The 11,181-nt window shown below is 39.9% G+C and overlaps 1 protein-coding gene across 2 annotated transcripts in view; it reads right to left on the bottom strand.

Annotated features, from left to right (window-relative positions):
• Positions 1–432: 432 nt before the first annotated feature.
• STK32B (serine/threonine kinase 32B) overlaps positions 433–11,181 on the bottom strand; it is a gene marked incomplete at both ends in the record, with an annotated part of 159,344 nt that continues 148,595 nt past the window's right edge. For both annotated transcript variants that reach the window (XM_082281902.1, XM_082281903.1), the window contains one exon: positions 433–571. In XM_082281902.1, the coding sequence (XP_082138028.1) occupies positions 433–571 (139 nt within the window). The remainder of the gene's footprint in view (positions 572–11,181) is intronic.

Here is an 11,181-nt window from a genome sequence, read left to right as displayed (position 1 = left end):
GTACAGCAGTTTCACAAAATTCCAAACTGGACTATTTTAATTAACGGAGGGATTTGGGGTAATGTAAAGCCTTCAAGATAAAGCTGGCCCCAATATAACGTTGTCTCTTGCAAATATCCAGGAATGTGGCAATCTTTGAGAGGCTGCCTAATGAATTGTTTCAAGTTTTCTTCCAGGATTTTGAAAACAAAAGTCACACTTACTTAAAAAACTGTATTTTGTTGCTGATGGTCATTTTTCCAGTGGCAGATTCAAGAGCAGAGTTGTATGTGGAAAATCTCAGCCAGTGTGCTGTGTGGGTTTGTCCTTGGTCGGGGATCCGGCTTTTGGAGGGGTCAGGTGTCCCAGGACCCAAGGGGTGCAGAAGAGGGGGGGTGCAGAGAGGACCTCCCCTCCCGCTGCCGCTGAGGAAGCGTGTGGGGCCGTGGCTCACTAACTGCTGCAGCCTCTGGTGCAGCCGTGTCCCAGCAAATTGTTGTTCCTCCCGTCTTGGAGTTTCTCATGGCTCTGAAGGGATGCTCTGCTGTCAATGCTGGAAGTCTGTCCACTTTGATCCTGCTGTCTTCTTAATCTGCCAGAGGTTAAAAACATTGATAGAGCTGTCATGTGCAGGTAGCTGTAGCAGAAGGACAGCTGCTGCCTGCCCTGTGGATGGCCACGTACACCTGGGTATAAAACAGATTCCTGCAGCATTGCACCTGTATTAACTGCTTGAGCTTTATAGCTGCCATTTCCTCTAAACACTGATGATTGCTTCCTCCTAAATATGTGAAGTTAGGTCTTGGACAAATCCTGCTCCACTTCAAGACTACCATAAACAGCCAGCAGAGGAGAGTGCTGTCCCTGGCTTTAGCACCTCTGCTCAGGCTGTAGCTTGGTAAAACCTCCAGGTAGATGGAGGCTGATGAAAGCTGTTGACTGGGCACACAACAGCTGCTCCCCTCTGTTGTCCTACAAAGTTATCAGTGACCTTCATCAGTAAAAGAGAAAAAAACCATGAGATGAAAGCATATTCAGTACTCCTCTTGTTATTACTTCATATGTTATCAAAGCCTCATAAGTGGTTTCAAGCAACAATGGCAACAAAATCCTATGTTTAAAGACTGCAACATTATCTTTTTTTGACATCACTTTCTAGAGAACAGCAACAGCCCTAGAAGCATCTGCAGTCCTCACCAACTGTGTTATCGTAGAGCTTCTCAGCATTTCTGCTCAACAGTGGTAGCAGTCTGTGATTTTACTGTGATCCATGTCATATTCAGTGTTTTCCTCCAAACACTGTGTAAATACTTTCAGGAGAGATGGAAAGACTCACAGGGAAGCTACATGGTAGGGACCATTTTTTTTTGAAGCATGGACAGCTACTATTTTGAAGGAACTTTTCTCTGACTGCTTCTTTTCTCATAATGGGAAAGAGTATTCCTGAAAATGGCACCAAGACTTGGCACCAGAGACACGATGGAAGAGCTCTTTGGTACAGTGATTATAAAAGGTATATATGCTATACTCCAAAAAAACCCCAGCTTTGAAAGTAATATAGAATACCTAGAAAATAATCATTAATGGAAAAGGATGAAAAAATCAAATTTAAATGATCAATTTCAAATCCTTAAATACTTCCAGGTGGCGTAAAGAATATGGAGACACCATAGTGAACACTCAGAAGAGAATGTGAATGGACATGAAAATACTTTAATTAAACAGAGGACTAGAGGAGGCTATTAAAGCAAAAAATATGGGAACACTGTACAAAAACTTAAGTTTAAAAGGGCAGACACATTAAATGAAAAGCTGTAAGACAGAATGAAAACAACAAATTAGAGGAACAAATTTCTAAGAGCATTTACCCTAATGGTGAATTTTTTCAATTGCATCAGAAATCCAATGGTTACCATTGAGTCTAGAGGTCAGTGTAGGATTTATTAGAGGATAGCAGAGAAAATACGAGTCCCCAGCTGAAAAGCCTATGAATTATCTTCACTAATGTCCACAACAAACGCGCTTAGGAAGATTCCTTTCCTTATGACAAACTTGTCCATCATCTCCAGTTAAACCATCAGTGAAAGAGCTTTAGAACCTGTTGCTTAAATTAATGTTGGCAAAACATCAAGACAATGGATTTTCACCCAAGGACTCTAAGAAAATTATAATTTTTGCACAGCCGAATGGAGAGTGTAACTTATTCTTCAAACTGTCTTGGCACCGTGGAAGACAGCAAATTTGATGACTTAGTTTTTTTGTTGGTTTGGGGTGTTTTTTGTTTGCTCGTTGGTTTGGGTTTTTTAACAAGACCTTCAAAAAAGATCCAAGAGACTACCAGGAGAGCAGCAGAGCTCGACTTGAGACTTGAAACATCTCAGGATCTGAGCTACTGGTACAAGACTAATGTGTTTGTAGGCATTGAAAGAAAAGACTACAGTGCTTGGAAACTCATGTTGCAAAGTGTGGGTGGCAAACCTTGCAAACTGCTAAATAGTGGAGTGAGACAAATTTTGGCTCTATAGAGATCTGAGGAATCATTGCATTGGTCTAAGACATGCAGGTGCTTTCTCCCTGAAACTGTGTATTTCCTTTGTTTGTAGAAAGCTGAAAAAGAAGGCATTTACTGCACTGCTCAATTTAAAAGGAAAACAAGAATTCTCTCAATAACAACATGAAGCAAGAAAACACCAATTTTTTTTTTTTTTTTTTTTTTTTCTGAGAACCACTCAAACTGGCACAAAGGCAGCATGCATGTAAGGAGGACAGTGTAAAAAGGAGAGAAATAAAACCCATGCTGAGTTCAAAAGATACCTCTGGCCAGGCTCAATTTTTTCACTCTCTACAGAGGTGGTTAATAATGGTGATTTATTTCCATTATTTTCTTTTATACTGTTCCTACTCCCCAGGTCTACTATTGAAACAGAATATGGGGATTTGGAAGTGCTAAAGAAATACATTGTTTTAGCAGTGCTTCATTGAAATCCCTTTTCAGACATTTTCTGTTTCTGTATCTAGATTCACTACCCATATTTCAAACTATCGAAGTAAGCAATAGGTTATTAACCTGATGAGGAGGTAAAAAATTAACTGGTATTTAACTATTTAATAATTTATCAATAACTTTATTAAGTTATTAAAATTACATGAAGTATTTCACTCTAGGGGTTTAGTTACTGTGGGCATACAAAAACCTGCTTACCAATGGTCTCTTGGAGCTGGGGAATTGGACTAAGAATCAGAAGATTTTTATTCTGTTACCACCTCTGTGGACAAATTGCAGCACTTTTCTGTGTCTCAGCTTCTCTCATCAGCTGTCAAGGCAGCTGCTGTCTAAAATGATGGAAGCTGAGAACTTTGTGTCTCTAAGTACTGCTCTGTGTCTCACAGGCCTGAATGAAACAGGGAATTACAGTCTGGTCTCTGTGATTATTAGAAAAGAAGGTGGTGTGTATAATCAAGAAAAATGTAATTATACTGCATGTGTAATTATGCATGTATGCATTACTGAATATATAAAAATACAAAAAAAAAAGAGAAAAAACTGGCTAAAAGCTAGGATGGAAAATAAAATCTTGAACTGAAAAAGACTGCTACAACTATGGCAGGCCAGAACGAAAATCACAAACATTTAATGAAACCCAGTAGCAAACTTGGGGGCACCAGGGAATTGCTTACAGCTCAGCTTTGTTCTGTAGATGAAGAAGAATATTGAAGTTTGTCTTTAGGCTGCTTAGTAGGATAAGTCCAATGACAAAGAATGAGAAGTTGCAGATTCAACATAACTGTCAAAATTGCAGATTTGCTAAGAATAAGGCCTCCTCCCAAACCACTGCAGTTTCAGAAAAAATAAAATAAGGCAATTAGTTTGTATTTCTCTCTAGCTCAAAACTGCAGACTCAGGTCAAGACACAAAGAAATGTGTGTGCACAGTCTCTTCAGTTAAAATATTAGACAGTTACAGAAGTGAAATTTCTCTCTTTTTGGTGCATTCTTGATTCTTTGGTGTCAAACCCGGAGCACTTTTCTGTCAGATGTTATCAGCTTTTAAAAAATGTGAGTACCTTGACATGTTTCCTGTAATCATGGCAAAATAAATGCAGTCTGGGCCATTCTGTTCAAAAATGACTCTAGTGCAATAAATCACTTGTAGGAAGCTGCTTTCCAGTGAATGACTTATCTTGCCTTTAAGCTGATGCAGCTACAGGCTGTGATAACTTGATAAAGGCCCAGGGAGAATGAATGGCTTGACAGAGACTTTGTGGTGGATCTGAAGCAGGTTCAGATGTTCCTATGCTGAATACTATTGGCTAAGAATAAATAATAAAATGGCCAGCTATGAATGAAAAAGTGAACAAGTGGCTCTAGTGGACAGTCATATGGAACAAAAAAAACCTGCAGGGAAAAGAGGATGAAAATGAGTTTGAACAGTTTCTGTTACATTTATTCCAGGACAGTTCTGTGCAAATCCATAAGTAGTCTCAGAGGCAATTATGCTGAGTGCTTCTGCTGAACCAACAAAGAGTTTTCCTTCCCTTGCCATCGATCCGTGCAGTATTGCTAGTGTGTGACACTGAGCACTGCACAGACTCCTCTCCAGCAGCGAGGAAGAAGGAGGCTGTACCAGCCACTACAGGAATGCAGCAAGAACAGTAACGGAACCTCCAGTCAAGTCTTGGCTTTGTCAGTATTTCTGGTAAAGAGGAAGAGCCTGTGTGAGCCATGAATTGCTTTTTAAGGTTCTCATTTTCTCAATACTCAGATATTACAGTAGCTTTCCTGCAGCATTGATTTCTGATGCTGGATCTTGAATCTGATATAGGTCAGTGGAAGGGAATTCAGAGGAGAGGGAAAAATTCTAGGTCCAAAACTGCTATATCAGTACAGAGCAATGGCATCAGGCTTTGCAAAACATAGTTGCTGTGTTTGACAACCATGCAGAGGCTGTTACACTGCCTGTCACTCATCTCTTTGCTCAGTGCATGGTAACACCTTTGTGCAGCTGATGCACTCCTCAGTGGGCCTTGCCAGGCTCTCAGGGTGAAACTGAAGCCTCAGAAATACAAGGAGTTTCAAAGGGTGAGCCTGCTCTCAGCAGCCATTGAGAGGAGAAAAGAGACCTTCTACTGGCAAAAGAGACCTCAAGCCAGGCAGAGCTGCCCCTCCTCTGAGACTCTCACACTTACCACATCATAAAGGAAACTCTTTTGACTATGGAAAATCTGCAAGTGAGTTCGCCAATATTGCAAATCAAGTGTCCTAGGTGTGGAGGAAACAGAACAGTCTGAGTGGGCAGTGGATTTGTTTTGCCTTTTCTATATTTAGCATTTTACCTTGGTCTCTTGATATTTCAAACACTTTGCTGGAGAAAATGGATGCTTTGCTTTTGGTTTGGAGGAAAGAAGAGCTTAATAAAATGAACTTTAGAAACTGTAGTTTTATTGTAGGAAAAAAAGCCTATTAATGACAACTTTTACATCCCTTGGGATAAGTCCTGAGGAGTAGATAAATCTGTGGAATATTTATCCCAGTTATTTTTCACAAGGGAGGGAGTCTGAGATCAGAAGAGATGAGGCATGTCTATGCTGGCTTTTTGAAATTCATGAATCCTGGAGGACAGTTTGCTAAATAGTCAAAAAACCTTCTCAGTTGTATGATTTAGCATCTACACAGAAGTAATGCTGATGGCTTGTGCAGATGGCCTTGCTATAAGGCTAATTCTGAACACATTTGAATCAAGAGACTGATCTGTCATGAGGAATGACTGTTCTCAGGAAGGAACTGTTTCATCTACATGTGTCTGAGCATGTCGTGTTTTGTCTATGAGACCACAGAAAGAGAAGTCACGAGGAGATTTTAAAAACGCAGTGAATGTCCTAATGTCCAAATCCCATATTTTTAGAATGAGTTGGCAAATAACACAGCACTAGAAACTTTTCATTCTCAATAGAAAAGATCTAGCAATGACATTTTCTGAAGGACTTAAAAGAAGCCAGAAAGGGACAGAGATAGGCACTATTTTGTTATATCCTGGTCAGAGAAAATACAAACGTGAAAGTTATGCCATATAACTAAAATAGCTGAATATTATAATGTTGAAAAACTTTCATCCAAATAATTTTCTCAGGGTGGTACAATTCTGTAGAGGGACTCCATAAAGTAAGAAGATCCCAACAGTAGCAATGCCTTGCAGGGATCCTGTCAGAGCTGGGGACACCCAGCATGCCCAGCCAAGATGGGAGCAAGTCGCTGAGATAGCCAAGGATGGAGTAAGATATCTCAGCACTGAGGGCAGGCAAGGTGTCAGTTTTGTACCCACTACTCTTTCCCACTGTTTGTTTCCAATTTCAATTTTTATTCATTGTGGTAATGATGCATCCAAATTTGTATGCAAACATAACCAAAACAGGCCCAGAAGAATAAATCACAAGTGGTGAACACAATTTCTTTCACAAGGTGGTGACTCTTTAACTATTCCCACACCACCACTGCCTGTCCCTGAACACAACTAATTAGTTTGAGTGATAACTAAGCACTGTTTCACCAAATGGTTCAGAAATTGCTTCCTAAGGAAATGGACGTAGTTAGCAGCTATTATTGAAACTGGCTTCAAGGCTTGGTTCCACACAAAATAAAGATGAAATGCTTAGCCCAAATAATTTGTAAAATTTGTGGCAATCTGGAGCTCTGTGAACCAGATCCCCACCCATCTCCTTTATTTCCAGTCAAAAGGTATAAAGGAAAACTTAATGGGACTTTGGAGTCTAACTGTGGCAATAAGATTTGCTTACTGTGGAATAAGTACAGACTATATCCCTGTGTTGCTCACATTTTTAAGTGTTTTTATGCAGAGAAACATGTTCTAGAAAGAACAGAAGGATTTGGACTGTGAGGATTCGAAAGGACTCACACTGAGTGTGATACAAAATGTAACCAGAAAGCTGCTGGGCAGCTTGGACTTTACACCTTGGTATAACCCTCATGAAAGGGGTCTGTTTTGGTTTACATCTCTGTCCTAAATAATAAGTGTTCAGTAGTAAGTAGGTGGTTGACAGGCAGAAATTAACAATGTTGGTCATGCCAGCTCATTTTCTACATCAGCTCACCCAGCAGCCCCAAAAGGACTCTTCCCTCGGCTTGGCACTGAGGAAAAATGTTCACAGCACCCACAATTTCTCATGCTTTACCTGGAAAAAGAGTCACTTCCCCAAAGCCATGCAAAACCTCATCATTTATAAAACCCCTGTCTGAGCTTTATGGCAGCTCATGCACTTCAGTAACGTGGACATACTACAAAAACAGGGCAAGTTTTTGGCAGTAAAATGTAGGTCCTGCAGTGCACACACATCTTTTCAAAAAAAATGGGCTGTATGCATGTGCATCTCATACTCCACTTTGAAAAATTCACCCATTATTTTTCTGACATCATTTTAACATCAGCTGCAGACAATGATTGTGGAAATACTGGTAACAGAGCATGATTTCTGGGACAATAAGCAGCTTGGCTTGTCGTCTGGTTTCCTCTGTCGGGAATAAGAATGGACTTTGATACGCAGTCACTTAATAATTTTCTGCCTGCATGTTTTAAGGTTTCTCTTATAAATTGGTCCTTGCTGTGTTCTACTTTTTGTAAAAATGGAAGAAGCTGGCAGTACTTTACAATTGTAAATGAGCGTCACGCTTTCTCTTACATCTCTTTTATTCTGCTTACTAGTTCTCTTCTGCCAAGATTTCATTCAACTATACTTTTCAGTGAAAAGGTGAAATAATGAAGGAAGAAGTGAGCAAAGGATCCTGATCAAGTTATTTTTTAACTGAATAAAGTTAAAAGAAGAGTATTTTTACTTTTCAAAACAAAGTAGCCAGAAAAGTTATCATAAAGGACTGAAAATTCCTAGATTTGCTTTCTTTTTTAAAATGTTAGCAAAAGTGAGCCTGTAAGTTTATCAGAAGTTCAGACAATTTGCTTAATTTACACTTCCATCCATAAAGAAGAAAATAGTAGGTTTGCTCAGTGTAAATCTTAAGGAGCAGTCAGGTCTGCCCAAATCCTATGAAATTCCCCGATTTGAAAAGATGTGCTCTAATTTCATAGCAACATATAGCAGAAGTAATTGTTAATCCTCCTTAAGATTAAGTTACCTGGTAACCTGAACATCTGACAATTTATTCATCCACTTCCTATTCCCCGGTGGTACCTGGGAGGGCTCTCATGACAGGCAGCAAATAGAGCACTGCATGGAAATGCAATTCCTGTCTTTTAGACATCAGTTCCATTTGCTCCTGAAGATAAGGATCAGTGCCTGCGAGCTGAGTGAGTGGCACAGACTGCCTCACACCCTTATGGCTAATCTCTAACCTGCAAACCAGAGTTGTTGGATTCCAGCTGCCTGTTGGGCAGCCTTTGGTCTGTGATAACCCCTGATGCATGAAGGGAATTGCTTCAAAGAGTGATTTTAGCCTGGGAAAAATTATGCCAGGGACCACGCTAACAATGGAGCAGTATGGAAGATTGTACACATTGCCTGTGTACTGCCTATGAAAAATAGGCAGAAAACAGCAGTGAAGGTAAAAAATGCAGGATGAGAAAAAAAAGGAGTGGAAATGGAGGAAGGAGAGTTAAACACTTTAGAAAACAGGATGGATTCAAAAGAATCCCAGCTGTGGGCATCTTATTAATTAAACTAAGTAATTACATAGCCAACTGAAACTGTCCCAAAAGACAGCTGTATATAGCTAATGTCCTTTTTGGTTTGTTTATTAAAAATTCTTTTTTACATGTAGCAGAGGAGCAGAAAGCATGGGAGAGTTGATAGTGGGCTTTTCTTTCATTTGGCCTCTGCACAGAGTGATCTCAGAAGTCTTTTCAGGAAAACAGGAATCACTGTAAAGTGTATGAATTTTCTAATCATTTCTGAGTAAACAAGGAAGGCACACTCTTGCTCTGTGTCAGAGGAAGCTTGGGGCAGACCAGGGCAGACTTATGGAGCTGCTGAAGCAGAGACAACACTCATCACTCAGCCACATCAAAGCTGAGTCACAAGACTCCAAAGTGAAAATTAGTCTGTAAACTCAGATCATTTCCCCTTGATCTGGAGTTTGTGTAGAGAACCGATGTGTGCAGAGCAGCCTTAAATGAGACACAACCCTCCCCGCTGTCTGAGTTACAGCAGGTGTGTGTTTTGGGAGACCTGGGTCCAAGAAGTAACTCCATCGAACCACTAGCCAAGAGTGGATGTCATGAGTCTTTGACACTTCCTTGATAATGTTTACAGCTATGGCTTGCTTGTTCTTGGCCTCCTGCCCCCATGGCTATGGACATACACCCAAATGCAGCTGCCGCACAAGTGACGCTTGGTGCTGCATGAGATACCCTTGATTACCTGACACAGAGAGAGTGGTCAGACCACAGAACTCCTGTGCCTGTGGAAATGACATTTAGAAATTATCTGAACTCTCAAATGTGGGATGGATTTTATGCCAGCTAACTGTAGACAACTGAAAGATTAGTTCAGATTCTCTCTACAGGATAAATAGAGTCACTAACATAGATTAATTTCTTCTGGTCTAAGTTATCTAATATATGTGTCACAGATCAATCTTGGGAGATACAAGTCTCTCCTCACTGAGTACTAAAGGAGCTTAAACTAAATAAATTATTTTTAAATATATTAATTTAAAGGGATACAGGCTTGTTGCACCTCTAGAAAAACATATATGCCTTCCCTCTTTGAGAAACAGATTCAAGGCCCTTCCTGTCTAGTGGCTTTACAAGCTCACCACACACTGCACTGCTTATCAGAGCCAATTTACTTCTCGATTAGAGCTAATTTGCACCCACACTGTTCAGGCGTGCAGAAATTGAATGGTCCCATCAGCCTGTAACACAGCACATGCTGATAAACTCTGCCAAGAGCTGGGTAATGAAATCACCAACGAGAACAGGGTGCAATTGCCTGCTCATCCATGCAGACGTGCCTGTAGCGTATTCAGGCTCTGGCTCTGCCAGCAGTGGCTTTTCTGCATGACTTGGGCTATAACTTGAAAAATACTTTGTCATCTAATTCCCATTTATTTCAGATATCTCTGAAAAACCTTGTGTACAGCCTGTGGGGTAGGAGTTGTTCTGTGTCTAAGCACTATTTAACTCAGTCAGTCTTTGACCCCAAACATGTTCTCTTGGAACTGAATGCTTTGATGGAAAGAGTCATAATGTCAGGTCTGTTTTCCTAATACACCATGGCGTATGTGTTTTGATAGCTCAGTAGACTACCAAGTAATTATTCAAATAACTGTATTTTAACTCCATTTAAATTTAAATTAATGATTTTCAAACTAAAAGTTACGCTTTATTACAGCTGAATGTAAAAAATAAAATGTTGGGGGAAGTATCCCCATGTAGCCCGTATATCTTCTTTTACCACTGACACTCATGACATTTACTCCCACCTTTTCCAAGAATCTTAAGGGAAATATTCTTAGAGTTTGGATAATTGATTCAGGTTGATGGTTCCTGCTGAGTAATTACACTCAGTAAATGGCTGTGAATATAATTTTCTATCAACCAGCAATTTATAATCAAACCTAATGGGTTCAGGTGCACATACAGCATGAGTGACATGTGAAATACCGGTGTGCAGAAGGCAAGTGAAATATTGTACTGGGTGCTATAGGATGTTGACATTCATTGTCTTGAGATCTCAGGTTTATCCTGGGATTTGATGAAGCAAAATAAGTGAAGACATGAAGTAAATAAATGAAGACTTCAAATGATGTGCAGTCATTTAAGAAAATGTGACTAAACCAACTGATTAACACTAAAATTAAAGCCAGGTTCAGACAAGTGAAATAGGTGTCTCTTTGAAGTGGCCTATTGTCTGTTCAAGGTGCATCCTAAACAATGTCTGTCTTGTTCAGCCACATTTTTAAATGTGAACAAGTTTTTCTAGTTTAAATATCTTTGCAGATCCACATCTACAGGGAACAGGAAAGCAGTTATGAAATTTCCCAATAATATACTGGGTTTTAGACTTTTTGGGATGACAGGGAAAAGATTTTCTTTCTAGTTAGCCAATATCCAGTTTTAAGACCATAGGTACCTGTCCACAAATAAAGATATTTCCCTGTGTGGGCCAAAACACATTTTCAAGAAAGGCATTAATTTCCCAGCCTGCCTTTGGTGTGTATCCTGCAGGATGTAGG

This window comes from Coloeus monedula, assembly GCF_965178545.1.
Source record: "Coloeus monedula genome assembly, chromosome: 5".
In the NCBI taxonomy this organism is placed as follows: Eukaryota; Metazoa; Chordata; class Aves; order Passeriformes; family Corvidae; genus Coloeus; species Coloeus monedula.
Note: the sequence above shows the minus strand (reverse complement) of the source record. Positions and strands in the feature narration are given on the sequence as shown.